The 22,646-nt window shown below is 40.4% G+C and overlaps 1 protein-coding gene and 2 long non-coding RNA genes across 7 annotated transcripts in view; all 3 read left to right on the plus strand.

Annotated features, from left to right (window-relative positions):
- Window positions 1-572: 572 nt before the first annotated feature.
- LOC309496115 (uncharacterized protein) overlaps window positions 573-22,646 on the plus strand; it is a 28,631-nt gene continuing 6,557 nt past the window's right edge. Inside the window, exons 1-2 of one of the 2 annotated variants that reach the window (XM_082166114.1) lie at window positions 3,809-4,036; window positions 4,129-4,587. In XM_082166114.1, coding sequence (XP_082022240.1) covers window positions 4,434-4,587 — 154 coding nt within the window. In that variant the 5' untranslated portion in view covers window positions 3,809-4,036; window positions 4,129-4,433. Of the gene's footprint in view, window positions 1,232-3,808; window positions 4,037-4,128; window positions 4,588-22,646 lie in introns of those variants that run through there. The other variant, XR_014204959.1, reaches the window with a different exon arrangement.
- Window positions 5,443-18,487, plus strand: LOC309496172. Its single transcript, XR_014205030.1, has 3 exons — window positions 5,443-5,559; window positions 5,712-6,507; window positions 18,003-18,487. It is a non-coding gene; the product is annotated as an uncharacterized lncRNA (long non-coding RNA).
- Window positions 6,842-11,238, plus strand: LOC309496145. 4 transcript variants are annotated; one of them, XR_014204983.1, is made up of 6 exons: window positions 6,842-7,248; window positions 7,407-7,420; window positions 8,696-8,965; window positions 9,333-9,414; window positions 9,508-9,638; window positions 9,936-11,238. It is a non-coding gene; the product is annotated as an uncharacterized lncRNA (long non-coding RNA). The 4 variants fall into 4 exon arrangements; XR_014204984.1 differs by having other exon boundaries at window positions 6,843-7,420; XR_014204985.1 differs by lacking the exons at window positions 6,842-7,248; window positions 7,407-7,420 and having other exon boundaries at window positions 8,159-8,965.

The following is a 22,646-nucleotide window of genomic DNA, read 5'->3' on the forward strand; positions in this document are numbered from 1 at the left end:
GTATCTTTCAAATTATTGATTTGACCGATTCTATACACAAAATTTGATATTTTAAATAAATTATTGCATTACATTTACACTCACATGCACAATATAGTGGTAAAGTAATGTTGTCACTACAATTCTACGGTTTAAAATTGAAAAATATGTATCGCTAAATACTTTATAGTCATTTTTATAACTGATTTAAAGGGGACATATCATGAAAATCTGACTTTTTCCGTGTTTAAATGCTATAATCGGGTCCCCAGTGTATCTACCAACCCAGAAAACATGAAAAGTGACAACCCAGTAACTTTTATTTTGTGATTATTTTAATTCCTTTTGTAAAGCACTTTTAACTGCCATAGTGTATGAAATGTGCTATATGAATAAACTTGCCTTGCCTTATATTTTATGTAATGTATCAGTATTTATAAATAATTGATCAATGCACATCAAATTTAAAAATCAAAGTCGTCAACTTCCCCTCCATCTTGCAATGACATCTCTTCTCTGATGACGTGTTTACTGGTGCAACCTCCCAGCAAGCAATAGCCATCATTTCACCGTCTCGGCTAACCATAGACCTGATAGTCCGGCTATGAGTGGCACACTTCTAGACAAAATAACCTTGAATTTGGTTACATGTCGTTTTTACCAAAATAACTTGCGAGATTTATGATATTCCATCATGTAAGCAAAGTCAACAGTGATTAAAAGGTGTTTGGTTTAATTTCTTTGACATGTTATCTAATTGATGACTAGTCTATTCTTTGGCTATGTTTATACGTCTATTAAAGGGGTCATAGACTGAGAATTCAAATGCTTCTTGATCCTTTGACAGTTAAGAGTTTGTTATACTATAAAAATACCCTGCAGGTTTCAAAACTCAAAACTTTCTTGTTATTCCAAAAACTGCTTTTATCGAAACCAAGGCCAGCAAACCACAGGATCTAAAAAGTGGAGACTTGTGACGTCACAGGGCAGCTTTGGCCCCGCCCACTAGAGCGTTAGTGAACAGTGACATGAGAACGAGAAAAGATCGATACAGGATCAATACCATTACCTTCCAAACGATCCTGATGCTAGGATAGTGGGGGGGGGGGGTTTCCCCAACAATGTGAATGTCTCAACAGTGCATTATTTGTTTGTATTCGGTGTATTTTACTGTGGATTATTTGGTCAATTTTGGCGCAGGCTTTGCAAACAGACTTTTACAATATGGATCTGCCAGCAACGCCACAAACATGTATGTAGTCATGTTTATTCTAATGCCTGATCTGTGATCAGTGATTTCTGATGTAATTATTCAAGTTCAGACAGATTATCTCTCAAAATATCCTTCAATACTGTTTATGCATCAGTAAATCAAGCCAGTGGCTAAACAATCAACTTCACGTCGTTTCTCTTAGTAGGATGAAAATCATCTTATTTAAACTGTGATTAAATTATATAAAGAAAGCGATCAAAGAATGCTCCCTTTCCAATTGCCCAAGCTGTCAATCAAACAGCGTGAGTTTATCTGGACACTTGCCAAAACTCGTTGAAATAAATCATCACAAAATCATGACGCTGTTACAATGTACAGTACAACGAAGCTCTTACTGTATTTACATCATGTTTGCACTGTTATTTGGTGAAAACCAGAGGTGAAAAGTCCAGGTTCAGAAATTAAAAGTCCTCCTTAGCTATTGTTCCAATCACTTGGATTTGTTAATTAGCACCGTTTTTCAGCCAGGAGACAGAACTAATTAGTGAAATCAGCTGGAATAATTATATGGCAGGACTTTTACTTTCTGAGGCTACGTTTACACGTGGCCGGCTATTTTCATAAACGGACATTTCACCCTCTCCGTTTTCAAAAATAAAATCGTGCACACCTGTCAGTTTTCAGAAAAGCGTTTGTTTACACAAACCCGTGTATTTGCCGTCAAAAGCATGCCAAACCTGTAGGTGGCAGTGTAACGAGAGACTCAAGCCCACGTTAGCCAATCGAACGAATCGATTCGCAAGGTCGCACTTTTGCCGCATTGCAAGTTCTGTCGCATACTGTGACGTCGGCTGCCTAAAACTCAGTTTCCTCAGTTTACATGCAAACATGCAATTGAAGTTTTCCTAAATCTACACTCTGGCCGGAGTTTTTAGAAAGAATCGTTTTGAGAGGCGAATTCTCCGTTTGTAGAAGGGAAAGGAAATGTCTCAGTTTTTCAAAATAACCATGCATGTGTAAACAGGGCCTGACCCCTGGACTTTACACCTCTGGTGAAAGCATTCGTGAGAGTGCAGAAATCGCATTGCAAGGATAAGATCTTTTCATGTGCGATCAACAGACTGTCTGTCATCTGCTCAATGCTCATCACTGCAACCTTTCATGTGATGGGAATAGATCAATATGATCAATACTTTTCACGATTCCTTAAAGGTTGGGTAGGTAGGAATTGTCTAAAAAACTTATTTTCCAAATTTATTTAAACTTTATTTATATATCAATACATAATTAAAATGTAAGTACTCTGAAAAAGAAAGTATAAAAATCGAGTGTCTGTAGACCTCTCACGACTGTTTTAAAGACAGCCCATTATTTCCATTCACTCCACCCCCTCCCTTCTGGGCTCCTTCCAAAGCCACGCCCCCAAAACACATGAACGCGCGACTCCGACCGCTGAACTGGAAGACGCATTATTTACCTGAGACGAGCGGAGAGGAGCGCAGTGCATGCAGTGACATCATGTCAGAATCACATGTAATAAAAAAATCTAACTTTATCATTATGAATATAAACAAATAAGATGTATTTTAGTACTCACTATCAAGCTAGCATTGGTAAAGTTTAAAGCTGGAGTAGGGAGCTTTTAGAAAACGTTGACTTAGCCTGAAAATTTGAACAAGCACAGCTTACAGGTCACTCCCCCTCGCTCTCTGCTGCGCTACAGCCCTCCCTCCACAGCGGAGCCTTGCCATGAACATGCAGGCTAGTAAACATGCAGAGACACTGATGACGGCGGATAAACAGTTATCGCACATTCACTGGTAGGGACGAAACATCAACAATATGCTTTACATTGACTATGGCCTGCCCATACTTTGACTACAAACTTGGTCCTCAAATCATTACGTATTTTGCAATACATGTAATGTAACTTCATAACGTTGCACTCTTTCTATAAGTTATAAATAGCTAGCAAGATAATAATGGTAACGTTACAGTATCTAAGTAATTATTCTAGCGATGTGTAATGCTAAATAAGGTTTGCTAGTACATTATTTCAGCAACATGACAAGCCAGTGAATTAGCAGGTTTCTATTGTTGCTTTGCACAGTGCGTGACATTTTATCTGTATGTTATGCGGCTAGAGTTTTGACACTGAGTAAATGGGCTCCGACGGGCTTGTTTATCGTCATCGGTCTTTTTCCGTTTACCTGTCTTTGTTGCATGAGCTGGTGCCACTCGAGAAATTGGCAGTTTTGGTTGTTTGTCCGCCATTAGCACAGCTGCGCGGCACACCGGCTATCTTGATTTTGAACGACGGTACGCGCTGTGCGAGAGAGGGGGGTGATCAGCGCGTACACAAGCATGATTGACACTGCTAAGACATTCCTCCTGGCTCTGATTGGTTGTTTCTTACCGGGAGCGGTGTATTTCTGCAAATGGCAATAGGACCACTGGGTGGAGCCTGAGGAGCTTGATTTTTTCACAGATTATCTGTCTCATATTCTACTGTCAGGACATAATGACAGTTTTAACAAATATGTAAAAAATACATTTTTAGAGAAGTTACCAACTGCAGCTTTAATCTCGATAGCTGTAATAGTAAAAACGTAGTAAAAGTTTTAGAGAGAGTTCCACATGTAATACTAGCTATTTCATATGCAAGTATGTCAGCCAATCACAGCAGTGGGCGTTTACACTGAAGTCTCACAACCAATCACAGCAGTGGGCGTTTACACTGAAGTCTCACAGCAGACACGCCCCTTCAAACAGAGCGTTCAAATCAGAGGCTAAAATCAGGCTAGGAAAAATGCCATTTATTTATAAATTATGACATTTTTTGATGTTAAAATCATTCTAACATCATAAGGGCACCCCAGGAAACATAAAATAATAAAATAATCCAGTCTATGACCCCTTTAAATTTTCACTGACAGACCAAATTTTGCCTTGTTTTAGCCTAGACGTCAGGGCTGTGTTTGGACGGCTATTAGATGTCTTTTAAACACACAATTTCTTGCTGAACTGTCACTCACACGGCTGAGTTTCACATACATCAGAAAAGGGAAGAAAAGACCATCACAACTTCTGCTTCCTGCCAACTTTAAGGGTCTGATGGCACTTTTTTTTGTCTTCACACATTGACTGCAAGCTTGTTTGCCACTAGCTTTAAAAAGAAAACAAGTGGTGATTACATCTAAAAAAAACAAGGAACAAAATCATTTAATGTTAAAGAGAAGAAATGTCTGATAGTATTTACGATGATGTGATCGGGACTGAGTCTGAGGGAAGGCAGACAGAGAGACTGGAGATGACAGTGGAAATCTATGAGAGTGCAGTGAGAGATCATGACTTCAGGACAGAGATAAACACGCATCAAACACTTCAGCGTTCAGGTAATCACATTCATTACTTTGTTAGAAACATCACAGTCTGCACATATTCAGTCATCTAATGTCATACCTGTGATGTTCAGGAAGTGATTGTGTGAAGATCAGAAGCTCAATAGCAGCTACAGTGTGTTTGGTTCTACTTTTTGTTCTTCTGATGCTATTATTGGATTTAATTATTAACCGTTTGTATTTGTTTTTGGAGAGAAAATACAGTATAATAAAATCCATAATACAGTATTAAGCTGTATCTTTTACAGAACAGCTGTAAATATACAGCACATTTCTGTTTTCGTCCTGATAAATTCGTTATATAGGATCATACCATCATACTGACTGAAAAGGCATTGCATTGTGGGATTGATTTCTTTCGCGCTCAATTCAGTTCAAATGTGACGCGTCATGCGAGCAGACAGTAACGTTAGGCAGCTACAACAGGCAAACTTGTTTCGTCAGCGGGATTGAATTGAACAAATAATCATTCCTGTTATCAAGATAAACAATGTCTGCGAATCTGTGAGCAATTTTAAAGCTTTTTTGAGGTTCGGTTCGTGTTTCAAACATTAGTTGCCTGTGACGCAGCTGGACGACGTTAAAGTTAGCAGCTACCTGAAGACGGATGGAAGAATTTGTCATTGAATAATCTGCGCGGGACGATAAGTGGGATTTAGAGTTTGAGAAGATGGAGAATTGTTCAACTGAGTGATACGGTAAGCCAATATATAAGTTATTATTTATCTTTTTTTGCGTTCGCATTTCTACATTGTTTTCACGTAACGTTATTTGGTTTGATTTTGCGAACGCGGTTTACTACCGTGGCCGCGCAAGCAAGTCACTGACTCTGTTCACCTGTTTACCAAGTAACGTTAACTTCGACATTTCATATAATAGGCAACCTTTACCATGCTATTTGCATGACGTGCATTTGAGATATATTTTTTTCGTTTTAGGCTTTGTAATCTGATGGCCATTGTTAATGTAAGTGCTTTTAAGTAGTGTTACAGTTATAGTCTATGTGGTAAAAAAAATGCTGTCAAATTCTGTCAGGTCTGTGATCGTGCTTTTGAATCGTTGTCAGAATTTTGCTAGCACATGAAAATCCATGTTCCTAATGCTGTTTTCAAATGTAGTGGGCCTATTCCTGATTGCCATCCCATGGTCCTACAACTACTCCCTAATTCAAAGAAGTTAGACGGTGTTATCCTTCAAGCAGATAAATAGAGATTATTAAGCAAATCTCATTAATCTGTAATATGTTTTATGTTTTGGTTCTGTTGATCAAGGTTGTGCTGTCCTTTTTAAAAATTGTTTCAGGAATTTGCATCGCTGATGTCCAGCAATCTACATTTGCCAGAAAGTCCACGACTTCTTTCCTGGTATGTAAACATTAAAGGGGTAGATGAAACCTAAAATGAAAAGCCATCATTTACTCACCCCACTGCAAAATATGTTTTTTTTTAATTAGTGTTTTTATTTTGTTTCCAGTCCAGATATCTACAATTCTTACATGAAGAAGCATTTAATAGACACGTAAAAATTGTCTTGTTTTCTGAAAGAATAAGTCAAAATTAACTGAGTTTATGCTTAAAACAAACATAAATATGCCAGTGCATTCTAGCATTCTAACCAATTTTAATTTTTAGTTGAAAAATGTTATTCATAGAACTATGAATAGACAACTACATCGAACCACAGTGGAACCCACAGTAGTTATTTTAATTATTAATATTTTTTTTATTTATTTTTATTTATTCCATTACAGGTCAATCTCTAAGCAACCAGTGCTGGATATTAAGTTTGGAAGGTCAAGGTGTGTGTGAAGGATCACAGCCTGACTTCATCACTGGCCTGGCAGCGCTGTTTGCCTCCTCCTATGAGTTTAGCTTGCAGTACCAGGAAGAGGCAGCACCTTGAGTTTGTTCAGAGGTTAGTCATTGGCATATTTGCCATTTATATATATATATATATATATATATATATATATATATATATATATATATATATATATATATATATATATATATATATTAGACTGAATTGTGTCACTAACCTTGACTTGACAGTATTTATTATGTTGACTTCTGGTATGAACAATATGGCCCTGGTTTCCATACAGGGCTTAGCTTAAGCCAGGTCTAGGCCTTAATAAAATTAGGGTATTTAAGCAGCTTTTATAATAATGTATCATAAAAAAAAAAAAACATTACTGGTGTGCATCTTGAGATAAAACAGTGGCAGTCATATATTTTAAGATATATCAGTGCAAGTTGTTTTCAGTTGAAGGATTAGTGAAAATTCTGTCATTAATTACTCACCCTCATGTCGTTCCAAACCTGTAAGACCTTCGTTCATCTTCAGAACACAAATTAAGATATTTTTGATGAAATCTGAGAGGTTTCTGAACCACCCATAGACAGCAATGTCTTTGCAACTTTTAAGGCCCAGAAAGCTAGTAAAAACATTGTTTAAATAATCCATGTAACTAGTGCAACCTTAACCCTTTCGCACGTACGTTCTAAAATAGTCAGACTGGCAGCCTGGCGTGAGTTTTTTTCTGCGACCGTTATTTTGCAATCAATCGCGTTCTAATTTCCATGGAGACGCATGAACCTTGTCACGTGACATTCCGCAGTCACAATGGCGCACACGATGGATAACCGTCTGCAGGTGAGTAGTTTGAATGTTTCGCTTTATTTTTTATTCAAAACCTCTCAAATTATTTGTTTGCGTGTACCGAATATGGCTGATATGGTTATGTTTATGTTTCCCCCCCCACTGCTTTGAATTTCGCTTGCACATGGTACTTTGCATCTCCCTCACAACAGCCGCGTGACAATCGGTGAGTAACGTTAGGCTATATTGGAGTTTTTAATTGTATTCTGAAGCATCTAGAGTTATTTACAAGCATGCAATAAATATGAATAAAGAACGTAAAACGGACAGTGCTCAATAATGTGGTCGTTCACGTCATTGCGGTTTGTTTGTCAGTCAACGCGCTGTTTTGCACATTGCAAATAAATATGTTCAGTAATCCGTGCATTCAGGAGGTAAAGTCGGGGTTCAGTTGAATTGATCCGTTAGTAACATGAATACCAAAGCACATATTTGACGGTAAACCCTTTACATCGATTTTCTTGTTTGTTTTAGTTAATATTGTTAGTACTTAGTTTTATATCTCTCAATAGCAAAGCAGAGAAAAGCTACATGGTATGACATTGTTAAATTATATTTTCCTATATACAAAACATTTGAGCAAGCTGTGTGACCATATATGTATATATATATATATATATATATATATATATAATTTTATTATTATTATTATTATTAGCTTGCTCAAATGTTTGTTGGAAATATAATTTAAAGGGATAGTTCACTTTAAAAATGAAAATTCTGTTATCATATACTCACCCTCAAGTTGTTTCAAACCTGCATGAATTTCTTTCTTCTGCATGTCAGTAACCAAAGAGTTAACTGGAGCCATTGACTTCTATAGTAGGCAAAAATATATACTATGGAAGTCAATGGCTCCAGTTAACTGTCTGGTTATTGACATTCTTCAAAATATCATCTTTTGTGTTCAGCAGAAGAAAGAAATTCATACAGGTTTGAAACAACTTGAGGGTGAGTATATGATAACAGAATTTTCATTTTAAAGTGAACTATCCCTTTAACGATGTCATACCATGTAGCTTTTCTCTGCTTTGCTAGTGAAAGATATGTATAGTATAAGTATTATTCATACAATTCAAACGTATGACATTTGTTAAAAAGAAATCACAAAATGTACACATTTCATGTATGTTTTACTAAATCTATTTTAATGTAAGTTCAATTTTTTTGTTTAATACAATACGTTTATACTTACTAATATAATTACAAAACAGATAACAAATATATTTACAATGAATAACAATCAAAACAGTATCATCATAAACAAACAAACAAAAAATCTATAAATGTGCTCTGACTTTTGATTAAAAAAAAACATTTTTAAACAAACTATTATACATACCTTAATACTTAATATAATTACAATAAATAATAATTAAAATAATATCATCATAAATTAATTAATATACTCTGACTTTTTACATGCTTAATAATTCTTCAGTGTGTGGTACTCCTCAAAACATGGGACAGCACACAAGGGAGTGTTGCATGGCACACACATGTGCTTGGTGAGGCGCCTCTCCTTGCCCTTGCGTGTGCTGGAGAGGCAGACCTTGCAGTGACGCCTGGTCTTGCTGCCCTGGGAAGTGGTCTGAGGGACTTCAGATGGGAAATGCCTAGCTGTAAGGCGCAGAGGAGTGTCCAAGGCAGGACGCCCTCCTTTAGCTGGACACCGCAATGTGCTGTACTCCTCCAGCAGCCCTCTCATCAGGTTCGTTCTGAATTGTAGGGAGGTGATTTCCTTTCCTACTCATAGTAGAGCACATCAATAGGGAGTGAGGAGAATAGAATAGTATGTGACAGTGTGGTCTGTTTATTATTGTGAATTTGTTAACACTTTAGATTACATTAATTAAAAATGTTATCACATTTTATCTTGTTTATATTTATTATTAGATGATTTGTATCCATTTCTCACCAGTAATTTGCCGATAGACGATGTGGCTGTTGAGTAAAACAGTGTCAAGTACATGAAAAAAGATTTTCTTGTACCACTTGGTAGACTTCCTGGCGCATTCATGAAAACCAGTCATCATATCAGCTTTGTCAACTGCCCCCATCTTTTTGTTGTACTCGAGCACACAGACTGGCTTCATCCTTGGCTGCCCAGTGACGTGATCCAGCTTCCCTGTTGCTGCCATACCAGTTGGGTGGACTGTGGTAAGGACATGGACATCCCTCTTGTCATGCCATTTTACTGCCAGCTGTGACCCATTCTCTTCGAATTCCACCTCACCTTTTTTCATCTTACAGGTGAACTTTGGCATCCCTTTCCTGTTTGCGCGCACAGTCCCACAAGCTCCAGTGCCAAGTGACAAGAGGTGCTGGAAAAGTGTGGGACTACTGTACCAGTTGTCCACATAAAGAACATGACATTTTCTTAGGTAAGGTGCTAGAAGTGTCATCACAACGGACCCAGAAATCCCAAGTCCTGGGTAATGTTGGATGTCAGTGGTAGATCCGGTGTAAATGATCATGTCCTCCACATAACCAGTTAGCACATCACACAAAACAAAAAACTTGACCCCAAATCTGTGCCGTTTGGAAGGAATGAACTGACGAAATGCCAGCCTGCCTTTCCACTTCATCAGCGACTCATCCACACACAGATCCCTGTATGGCACAAAAATGCGACGAAAGGAGGAGGTGAGAGCAGTGAAAATGTTTCAGATTTTTTTCAGCGGGTCGTTGGAAACTGCTGTCGCATTGTTTGCGAAGTGAAGACAGCGGAGGAGCAGAAGGAAGCGATCCTGTGAGAACAAAGACCTAAAAAATGGGGTCAAGAGCATGGGGTCTGTGCTCCAGTAATCACGAAGTGATGGTTTTTTTATCACCCCCATTAGGAGAACTGACACTAAAAATGTGTACATTTCAGGGATATTTGTTGGAACCCATTTAACCAGCTTTCCTTTTATTTCCCTTTCTTGTAAGTCAGAGGCATAGCGGTTTGTTTCCTCCACAATTTCTCCCATGACATCTTCTGTGAGGAACATTTTAAAACAGTTGACCTCACTGGGTGATTCTGGTGGATTTTGCACACCACAGAGCTGGTTGTCAAAATTGCCTGGGCCAGGAGGATTAAAAAGGTTGGTTGCCTTCCATAACAATGAGTTTACCTCTTCTGCCTCATTTAGGACTGGTGTCGTCTCTTCATCTGCAATGTTGTCTAGAGCTTCCAGATTTGGGGGAAGATCTTCATCACTGTCACTCTCTGCCTCGCTGTCAAAAATCTCCTCATCAGAATTAAAAAAAATGTCCTCAATTTCCTCATTTGTCAGTTTTCTTCTTTTATATACATTTTCTGTCATTTTCTCTGAAGTTGGTGAGCTTGATTAAAGTTGTGTCTTTAAATTAGAACAAATGCGAGTGTGAGGTAACGGTGACGTCAGCTCTACATCACTTGTCAGCGGGAAAAAAAAACTTGCAATGCATGACAGTTAAAATCTTTTTTATTTTTTTATACAAAATATTTACAAACTTGTAGTTATTAACATCGTTAACAATATGTAAGGGAACTCCTAATGTGGTTTTAATACTTGGAGAAAAAAAGATCATGTTGATCGGTAAGTTATCACGGGCTATGGGCGCCGCCATTATTTGTTTACAATACTGATGGAGAGTCGGACTCGGAGCCTGCTGGATTTACAACATGCAAGATCATCCATGTCTCCCGAAATATGTGACAGTAACCCCCGCTTCACTGCATCTCACGCGCTGCTCCTTCTCCTGGTGTGAATGCACTCATTTAACATGCACGCACGCCGAAAAAAATACGCGCTGCTCACGAGTCTGACACTTGCTGTGTGAATCGGCCGTTTTATCTACAAGGTGTGTTTGACTCGAATAAATATTAATGTTACATCATGTTTAAAAGGTTATTTTGCTGTTATAAATATTAGTGTGCAATAATAAACTATATATTTGTTATTGTGTAATGTAATTTAAAGTGAATGAAACCTAAAATAAACATTAAAATACACTGAACAGTTGTGATAATGATGAGAGCTGAGAACGTCCGTCTCTGGCTGAGTGCCAGTCAAAGCGGGAAAGCAGTGAAAGCAAAAGTTTGAAATTTTGAATTTAGCAGTTGATCACGTCATTCACTGAACGTTCTAATCACACCGGTGTGATCGTACGCTCCAGGGACCAGCCTAGACTGATCACACCGGTGTGATCGTACGTGTCAAAGGGTTAAAGGAGAACTCCGGTCAATTTTAACATTGAGCTCATTTTTTTGTAAATTTGGAGTGCTGTCAATACAGAGAACAACGACAAAAATCGGTGTTGCCTACACCGTGTTATCCTCTTTTTAAAATTTGCACCCTGTTGACTTAAATGGGGCAATGTTTAAACCTGCTTTTAGCCTCTTAATATCCTTGATGTGTCATACAAGTGCCCAGCCATGTGAGTGATTCCTTCAGCGTGAACACGGGTGAATCTGACTGCATAGATGTGAAAGGTATCTTGTTGAAACATCTACAAATGTCCATATATAGGTGAAAATGCCCCTTGAAATCAATTTAAGGTGGCAAATATTACCCCTTAATAAAAAATGTTAATTTCTGTCAGTGCTGTAAACTGACCACTGCATAGAATATGAAAAATATGAATATCTTTGTCAGTCAGCTGTCAACAGGCCTAAACAAGCCATGGCACCAAGCACAGAAACACAATCAGTAAAATGTTATCTAATTATTATCAAGAAAACTTTGAAAATATCGATCGAGACATATTTTGTCAATATTGCACACCCCTAATGCATGGTATTAATTTTGATTTCTTCGGGTCTTAAAAAGGTCTTTAAAAGCCTTAAATTTGACTTTAAAAAATGTGCAGAAACCCTGCTTCATAATATTTAGGTTGAACCACTGTAGCTATATATTTACCAATGTTTTTACCACTTTTCTGGGCTTTGACAGTTGCAATGATATTGTTATCAATGGAAGGACAAAACGCCTCGGTTACGACTGTAACCTCGGTTCCCTGAAGAGGGAACGAGCGTTGCGTCGAAAACTGACGCTATGGGAACGCTTTGCGTGATGACGTCTTGAAGCACATGTAAAATCAGTCCAATGGTGTGGCGGAACGTCAGAGGCGGGTGACGTCACGTACCAGGAAGCTATAAAAGCCGGCCCGAAACAGAAAACGAAAGCTTCGTAAAGTCTGAAGTCGCGCTGACAGGCATGAAGGAGATATGGCAAGGCGACGCAACGCTCGTTCCCTCTTCAGGGAACCGAGGTTACAGTCGTAACCGAGGCGTTCCCTTTCAAGGGAACTCCCGTTGCGTCGAAAACTGACGCTATGGGAACGTCTATACCAACGCCTCCATAGCTACAAATGTCTGTCCTGTGTGTAATCATGTGAGCAGCACTAAGAAGACAAAACATGAGACCCTGGAGTAGAGTCTAAATCCAGAGAGTAGAACCTGACGAAGGTGTGCGGTGAGGACCAGCCTGCCGCATCACAGACGTCCTGTAACGATACTCCAGATATAAGGGCCTTAGAGGCCGCCATACTCCTAGTAGAGAGCGACCGGACAGCCAAAGGAGAAGGCTGTCCAGCCGCCTCATAAGCCAGTGAGATAGTCTCAACCACCCACTTGCTCATCCTTTGCTTAGACACTGGACCTCCCTTGTTAGGGGAGCAAAAGTCACTTTTATGCCACAGGGCAGCTCTGTGGACATACGCGTCTAACGCCCGAACAGGGCAAAGCAAATTATTCGCCTCCTGGTCCGATTTCGAAAGGGAGGAGGACCTCCAAGTGCCACGAAGGAAACGAGATACCAAGGGGTCTTTCCACACAGACATTCCACCCAAAGGACTGTGGTAAGCACCTATGGCCGCCACATAGACCTTTAAAGTGGACGGGGTCAGACCTGCAGTGAACCGTTCCTGCAGGAACTCCAGCACTGTACCAATTGGGCAGTGGACTGGGTCCAACCGACGGTCACTACACCAAGAAGTGAATACTCTCCACTTCAGGGCATAAAGTTTCCTCGTGGAGGGAGCTCTGGACTGTAGAATGGTCTCAACAACCTCGGTTGAGAGACCTGACTCTATGAGCTGGGCCCCCTCAGAGGCCAAGCCCACAGGTTCCACAGTTCTGGCCGAGGGTGAAATATCGAGCCCTCTGCCTGGGACAGAAGGTCCCTCCTGACGGGTAACTCCAGAGGATGCCCGTCGAGGAGGGACACAAGATCGGGAAACCATACTCTGCCCGGCCAGCGCGGGACTATAAAAAGCAGGCAAACCCGGTCCCTGCGAACTCTTTCCAGAACTCCCGGGAGCAGAGCAACTGGGGGAAAGGCGTACAGACGTAGCCTCGGCCACGTCTGTACCATAGCATCCAGTCCCAGAGGAGCTGGATGCGTGAAGGAGAACCAAAGTGGACAGTGAGACGTCTCTCGAGACGCAAACAGATCCACTTATAATTTCCATATCAGCTCCACCACCTCGGGGGTGGAGCCACCATTCCCCGGGCCTCGGCCCCTGTCTCGACAGAGTGTCTGCTCCTATATTCTGGACCCCGGGGATGTAGGCTGCCTTGAGTGACAGCAACTTCCCCTGGGACCACAAGAGGATATGGCATGCCAGCGCAAACCCCCTTGATATAGGCGACTACCGACGTGTTGTCCGTATGTACTACACATGGTGTCCCCTGAGACCTGTGATAAAGCTCCTCAGAGCCCGGAAGACAGCTAACATCTCTAGGCTATAGAATGCCAGGAACGATGATGGTCTTCCCACAGACCTTGAGATGAGCGACCCTCAGGATCGCTCCCCAACCCGTGAGGGAAGCATCCGTCGTTAGCAGTTTGCGACGACAAGGAGCTCCCAGCACTGGGCCCTGGGACAGGAACCAAGGTTTCTTCCACATAACCAAGGCACGTAGGCATCACCGCGTGACCTTGATTGTGCGAAATGGGTTGCCCCTCGGGGAAAAACCCTCTGGTCCTGAGCCACCACTGCAGGGGCCTCATGTGCAGCAGTCCAAAAGGTATCCCGTTGGAAGCTGCTGCCATGAGACCCAACAGTCTCTGGAACTGTTTGACAGTGAGTAGCTGGCCTAGCTTTACACTTCTCACAGCTGCCAGGATGGAATCGAAGCGTGGCGATGACAGGCGCGCCTGCATCGACACTGAATCCCAAACCACGCCTAAAAAAGTGGTCCTCTAAAATGGAGAAAGCACACTCTTCTTGGCGTTCAGCCGTAACCCCAACTCTTTCATATGGGCGAGAACAACATCTCGATGTTGAACCGCCATCTAATGCGACTGAGCTAAAATCAACCAATCGTCGATGTAGTTCGTGATGCGAATACCCCGGAGGCGCAGAGGCGCCAGAGCTGCATCCACGCATTTTGTGAAAGTGCGGGGTGATAAAGCCAGGCCGAATGGAAGAACTCGATATTGGTATGCTTTGCCCCCGAAAGCAAACCTCAGGAACTTCCAATGACACGGACGGATGGAAATATGCGTCCTTGAGGTCTATCGTGACAAACCAGTCCTCGGACCTGATCTGTGGCACGATTTGTCTCAAGGTTAACATTTTGAACTTGAGCTGCATGTACTCGTACAGAACTCGAAGATCTAAAATGGGACGCAATCCCCCGTCCTTTTTTGGAACTATGAAGTACCGGTTGTAAAACCCGGTTTCCCTGTTGGAGGGGGGTACATATTCTATGGCCCCTTTCTCTAACAGAGTGTTTACTTCCTGTTCCATAACCAGAACCTGCTCGGGGCCCACCACTGTGGGCAGGACCCCCATAAACCGCGGTGGGCGTTAATAGAATTGTATCTAATACCCTTTTTCCACGGTCTGCAGGACCCAACGAGAAACATTTGACAGTAGCTTCCACGCTGTCAAAGATTCTACTAGAGGTACCAGTCTCTCGAGACTGGTTTCTGGATTTTGTTGCTGTTGAGTAGTCGGTTCGTCGCCCTGTAACGGCGCACCGGCAGGGAACGACCAAACAGACTGCTCCAGCACCCTCCTCAGAGGGGGCGGGCATCCCGAGGCCACTACGTTTCCGGGTGGACCTTGAGATATGTGCTCGCCGGAGACCGCTGCGCCCTGTAACACCGGAGGCGGCAGGGTTGGCAGAACGGTCCCCTGAGGGCACCGAAGAGAGACGGCACCGTATTTTTCTCCTGCTGTTGAGTAGTCGGTTCGTCGCCCTGTAACGGCGCACCGGCAGGGAACGACCAAACAGACTGCTCTAGCACCCTCCTCAGAGGGGGCGGGCATCCCGAGGCCACTACGTTTCCGGGTGGACCTTGAGATATGTGCTCGCCGGAGACCGCTGCGCCCTGTAACACCAGAGGTGGCAGGGTTGGCAGAACGGTCCCCTGAGGGCACCGAAGAGAGACGGGCACCGTGAAAAGAGGTGTTAACCGCTCTGCTTCGGGGGGACTACCCTCATTTGTCCTGAGCCCTCAGACATCAGGACTTTTTCCCAGCAGCCTTCTTGGCGGTAATAACGGTCCGCAGATCCGTTTTACCCCTCGAAGACTGCTGGGTTTGAGAGCGCCCTCCGTGTCCCCGAGATTTTTGTGGGGGAGCACGAGAGGACACACTCTGTTTTTGAGTGGCACGATGTTCAGCGCTCTTTTTAGAGGAGTGAGGCTTCTCCCGCTCAGCAGCCTCAATGAAAGAACGGCGGGGGAGAAGTTTTTGTAATGCAGCTGCCTGTTTAGCAGCTTCCTGAGATTTAGCTACCGCACTGTTTACTACATTACCAAATAAACCAACAGTGGAAACCGGAGCATCTAAGAGAACGTGCTTTTCTTTCTCTTTTATATCGCTCAAATTGAGCCACAGATGCCTCTCAGTGGCCACCAGGGCTGCCATAGACCGCCCGATTGATTTAGCGGTCTCCTTGGTGGCCCTGAGAGACAGATCTGTGGCTCTGCGTAGTTCAGCCACTGTGTCAGGACCAATTCCCCCGCCCTCCTCTAAATCCCCCAATAATTCTGCCTGATAGGCTTGCATAATAGACATCGTATGCAGACACGCTGCAGCTTGACCAGCGGCTGCATACGATTTATGAACCAGAGATGATGTGAATTTTACTGGCTTAGAGGGAAGTGAAGGAGCTTTCAGGGAAGATGCCATTGCTGGAGAGAGATAGCTCGCAAGCGTCTCCTCCACCTTCGGCATCTCCCCATAACCATATTCTTTATATTTGTGAATGGAAGAATAGTGGGATGTTTGTGGTGCATACACTCTGTATGAAACCGGTTTTCCCCACGATTTCGACACCTCGGTGTGGAGATCGGGGAAAAACGGAAGGCTTCTTCGCTGAGGCTGTGTACGAGATGGCAGGAAGCGTTCGTCGAGCTTACTTTTCGAACGAACGTCCTGCCTATCCTCTGGCCACTCAATAGATAGTCTGTCAACTGCTCTAGTAATAACATCGAGCAGTTCCTCAAACGCATGAGACTGAGGTGGCGAATCCTCAGACTCAGCTTCAATACTCACAACATCCAACTCCTCAGAGCTGGACAGTTGCAGTATTGGTGCCTCTATCGGGGGGGAAGAAACCGCAATGCGTGCTTCCACACCCTGATGAGAGGCACTGGATCTGTCAGATTGATGCTGAGATAAGGCAGAGCCCGTCTCAACATCCACTGACAGATCCATTTGTGAACCCCAGGTCTGAGATCGCCGCCGAGCCTCAGCCGCGGCGGGACCCGGCCCTGGGGAACGCGATCGGGATTGAACCGAGCCAAGCGGGATCGGAGCGTGCGCAATGGAAGCGCGTCGCAATGCACACAGTCACCACCCTCGAGTGCTGACTGGGCATGCTCCTCACCCAAACAAACAACACAAAGAGTGTGAGTATCACCTCCCGTTAAATAACGCGGGCAGGGATGGACACACACTCTAAACTGCTGCTTGCTCGCCATACTGAATATATATATATATAATATAGACAGACAACACCAAATAACAAGGACAGATTCAACACAGAGCGCAACTGAAGACTCAGAAAGCTTTCGTTTTCGGTTTCGGGCCGGCTTTTATAGCTTCCTGGTACGTGACGTCACCCGCCTCTGACGTTCCGCCACACCATTGGACTGATTTTACATGTGCTTCAAGACGTCATCACGCAAAGCGTTCCCATAGCGTCAGTTTTCGACGCAACGGGAGTTCCCTTGAAAGGGAACTATCGGATTTCATCAAAAATATCTTCATTTGTGTCCCGAAGATGAACAAAAGTCTTGAGGTTGAGTAATAATGACAGAATTTAAATTTTTGGGTGCAAACATGCATTTTAGTCTGGTAAATCATGTTGTCATATATGCAATAAACATTGCAAGGCTTGCAATTAAGTTAAATTATTTCTGTCACAAAGGTTTGGGCTGGATTCTGGCAGTGTGTGCTCTATATAAACGGAGAGTCTAAAGACTGCCTTTCCACTGATACTCTGATGGCACCGGATCAGGGGATGATATTGTTAATGAGCTGGGTGATGAGTAGACAAAAGTTGTACAATAAAACTTTAAATCTGGCAACCCCACTTCCAAAAATTTTGTTAGTTGACAGTGTTGCATGTAAACAGACACATTGAGTTGATGTATTTTACCAGGGCAGAAAAAATATCAGTTATTGATCACAACATCCAACATTGCATTTTTTTTTTTTCATGTTGTTCAGTTTTAGACAGCTTTTGTGCTTTCTCTCTTTGTCAAAATATATACACTCAGTTAATAATATTTAATTGTTGTTTTTTTTCTGCCTTTTAGATGCATTCTTGACATCAATCCTGAACGTGGATCAAACACAAAGAAAGGACAAGTAACTTCAAAGAAAACTGGCCAAATTGTGCAAAACAAGAACACCACTGTAAGCCTACAGGTGTCCTCACTTCTGCAAAACCTTGCAGACTTTGAATGGGATTTCGTTTGCACTTTTATGGACTTCAAAAAAGAAACAGCATTTCACTGTCGTTATAAAGCTTGGAAGAGCCAGGACATTTTTTAATAGAACTCTTGATTGTATTCGTCTGAAAGCAGAATGTCATATAGACCTAGGGTGACTTGAAGGGTGAGTAAATCATGTGCTAATTAAAATTTTTGGGTGAACTATTCCTTTAATTAAGTGCTAACTGTTACCTGTTTGTTGTTAAGTGTTAAAATTGCATTTTATGTTTAAAAAGTAATTCAGCCAACATGTTCACAGATGGCATTTTAACTAAATAAATGTTTTAAAACCCAGAAAATTTTTTTTTCTTTTTCCTAGTGTGACTACTCTTATGAAACCTTAAAGTATAATATTTTAATTATGTAATAATAAAAGCAGTATTCCCTGTAAAAATACAATTTATTGCTGTCGACAAGTTTAATAATGTAAAATGTGGTATATACTGTATTTGGTAATTACAGTGGAGTACAGTAAATTCTGTTTACTGTAGTAGTGTTGTAAAAATACAGTATGTGGATGGCAACCCAGCTGCCAGTATTTTACTGTAAATTTACAGTGAAAAGTTTTACAGTGTACATGCATGTGATACTGATGCATTTTTAAAGCTGTGGCATATGGTTATGGTACTTTGTGGATGTATTTGTCAAAAATGACAAAGAAAACACTGCATTATTGTATTAAAATACTATATTTGGTATTCACACAATAGACAAAATCTCCAACTATAGGCATTTAATTTCAAGGCATTCAGATATAAGATTTGTATCCCTAATATATGTGAAAGTATGTACTATACAAATAAGTACATATATGCATGTATACATATATGCGTCATATATGCATGTATACATATATGCGTCATATATGCATGTATACATATATGCGTCATATATGCATGTATACATATATGCGCCTTACATATATTTCACATTTATGTGCATATACGGGAAAATATATGGCACTTACATGAAAACGGCCATTTTTGCTATATTTTGAAATATATGTTTCATATATGTGTATGTGTTTTACATATATGAATTTTGCATATATTCTCATATATGCAGCAGACATACATGGGCACTAACATTATATATGTAATTTACATATATTGACATATATTACATTTCTGTATGGGGCCCACTCGCGCAAAAGTGATTCACATGCAAATCTCCACATGGGACGCGAACGCCCTCGTTACCTCAAACACAAAACACCAACAAACTTCACAAGTCTCTGCTTTTCGTCGAGTTTGGAAGACACGTCTGAGCTTACATTGGATTTACCCCCAGAAGAAGAAGAATGCGATTTGAAGACAAGAAAGATGTAAGGTAAGAAATTCTTACTTATTAGTTTATGGTATTGTTGCATAAACTTCACATTGCAGTTGAACTGTTGCTAGATATATGGTGAATATTATACTATTTAGACCCGTGTTTACTGTTAAATACTGTTTGTGGATATCTGCTCAAGCATAGATATGTATAACCATAATGTTTAATATTTTGGAGCGCGATGGCGTTTGAATGTATCATATTTTGGAGCGCGCTGTGGGTTTGAATGTATCATATTTTGGAGCGCGATTGCGTTTGAATGTATCATATTTTGGAGCGCGCTGTGGGTTTGAATGTATCATATTTTGGAGCGCGATTGCGTTTGAATGTATCATATTTTGGGGCGATTGCGTTTGAAAGGAAAAATGCACCAAACATTAGGCTTTATGTTTTTACTATTATCTCATTTCATATCATCATAACGAATGGAAACATTTGAAGAAACATATGATAATCAATATATTTTTCTCTAGCGTAGTTGTTCTTGAAATCTTTTGGAAGATTTAATTTATTGTTATTATTATTTTATGCAGCACTGCGTAGCCTATGCCTACAAGGCACAACAAACCTGGTGTTCATTATATATTGTTGGAAATGTGTGTGTGTGTGTATTCTGTGAATTTTAAAAAGAAATTTTAACCAGAAAAATCTAAAATCTATTCCCAAAATCGTGCAGCCCTATAGTTTCTCTTGATATCAGTATGTTCACAGTTTTTTCTTTTTTTTTTCTTTCAGGGACCAGATGCAACTGAGTCCTGCTGACTTCAACATTCACATGAGTCTCTGTACATGAACATGGTAAAGTGAAAATCAAACACCTTGGAAATGAAAGGTATGTACAATGTTTTTAGGAATGGCACAAAGGTCTCCGTCTTTGGATCATTGTTTTCAATGTGCTCTTTTGTCATTTGTTGTGTATTTTTGGATTATGTTGTGTTGTAAATAAATCCTATCTAAAAGCCATTCTTTTTTAAATCCCCTCATTCTTTGTGCAAGGTTGCTCTGAATGACAGGGCCTGATAGCTCCTAATAGGGCAGTTAGGGGAGTGTCTTTGTCTTTCTCAGGTGTTAAAACCTTACATATTCATGAGATGATCACGCCTCTTCGCATATGGCTTTGTCACACAAAACACGTCTTAGAAATTTTAAATCAATATATTGTCTTATCTGAATGAGCAGTCAGGGTGATTTTCACATAGTTTTGGAGCAAATATTCTAGGCTATGTCATACAATTTTCAAAAGTCTTGTGAAGAAATAATCAGTATGGGTTTCATGGCCTTATTTCAGTGAGAATTTTTTTTTGTATTTTCACAAACCATGCATAAATGTCATTATATCAAAACTACAAACTTTTACATACATGCTGCTGATATATTATTGTAGCAGAGTTTGTGCTGAATACAGTGTAATTAGACTTTAGCCATGAAAATGTCACTAGTAACAGAAAAAAACACAAATGTCAGAGCATGTCAGAACACCTCCAGGGCCAGAAAACAGCTCAGACCTCAGAGGGTTAACCCCCTGAGGTCGGCTGTATCGCCGGCGATACCAGCTCGCTTTTTTTTTTATCAGTTCAAAAGAGATTCATTTTTCTCTGTTGACTTTGATATTACAAACACGTTTCATACATCAATCGATTCTGTTAAATGTGTATTATTTTTATGTATACTCACAATAAAAACAAAGTGTTGTGCTTTTTGCCAAATAAAGAAAAATAAACACGAAGCGAGTTCTGCCTTCTCTCTGTCAGTGAAGTCCATTCTGAAACGCGTCCGAAAATGAACAATAACTCAGCGAATACTCAGTCAAACAGGCATACAGACACACAGGCATGAAGCTTGAATTCTCTTCTTTTAAATGAAGTAATTTATATTAAAAAAAAAATATTCTCTGTTTATGTTATCTTTATGAAAAGAGAGAGATGTCAGTCGTTCTCATCTCAGCTCATTACGTTTTAATCTGCCCCGCCCACGGAGAGCTCGCGCTATTCAAACGCAAATGACTGAGACGATCCCATACAAACTGTGAACGCCCACATATCAGCTCGAGAAAACACATCAAGTTTATTCAGATAAGTGTACTTGTTTACACTGTCTCGCAGCGCTGTGAGGAATAATAATAATGGAAAACGTACCTCAGAAGTGCTGTTGTAAGTTTTTTTTCATTCTCAAGTAAATCGCGTTTCTGTGTGAATGAATGAACGGCAGAGATGCGCTGTTTACCACAACTCGCAAAAAGACGGTTTCAATTTGAATTGCGTTTCTGTGTGTGAATGAATGATCTGCTTTTAGCAAACTATTTTGCTATACTAAGTAAAAATCGACTGAAATATGTTGAAATAAAATGTATTTGTATAAGCAATGTATTAAACTGCAAATTAACATTTATATTCCTTATAATAAAAACGAAAGACTTATGTTACAGACAAATGAAAGACAACATTTCGTTGATTAGTTTTGGATAGATTACACATTTTTACTGTAAAATATCTGCCACCTCAAATAAGCTTTTGTTTGCCAATTTTTGCTAATATGTTAAATATAGTATGTTTTGTCAATGTAGGCTATATTCGAAGTAATGAATCCTTTGAAATATGTATGATAAAATGTATACTTTAGTTTTTACAAAGAAAAATTACACTTCAATTGTTGTTGTAATTGTAACCTTTTTAATAAAAAAATATATATTTACAAGGTAGATGTAAACAAATTTTAAAAGGTAAATATAAGCCTTTTCTTTAAATAATTTTTATTGTGTTTTATTATTGACAAATTTGGGGAGAGGATACATATTCCAAAACTGAAAATACAGTATGAGAATTAACTGCACAATTACTAGACATGTTTTCCTTGGATATTATACAATTTGCAAGCAAAATTTGTGAAAAAAATTAAATAAAATTGACATGCTTCCAACTGTGAACCAATTTGGTAGAATATATATATATATATATTGCTCTTGCATTCTTTCTTGTGGCTATAGGTGACACACCTGAATGAATGGCTCATTAAGTATGCGGGCCCCATTGTCTCCTCAGGTGTGAACCACTAAACATGCATGATGGTGTTGAATCGTTGACGCCCCTTGTGCATATTGCCTTTACAAACAAAAAGTGTTTTACAAGATTTAAATCA

The sequence above is a fragment of the Leuciscus leuciscus genome (genome assembly GCF_965113295.1).
Source record: "Leuciscus leuciscus genome assembly, chromosome: 4".
Taxonomy (NCBI): Eukaryota; Metazoa; Chordata; class Actinopteri; order Cypriniformes; family Leuciscidae; genus Leuciscus; species Leuciscus leuciscus.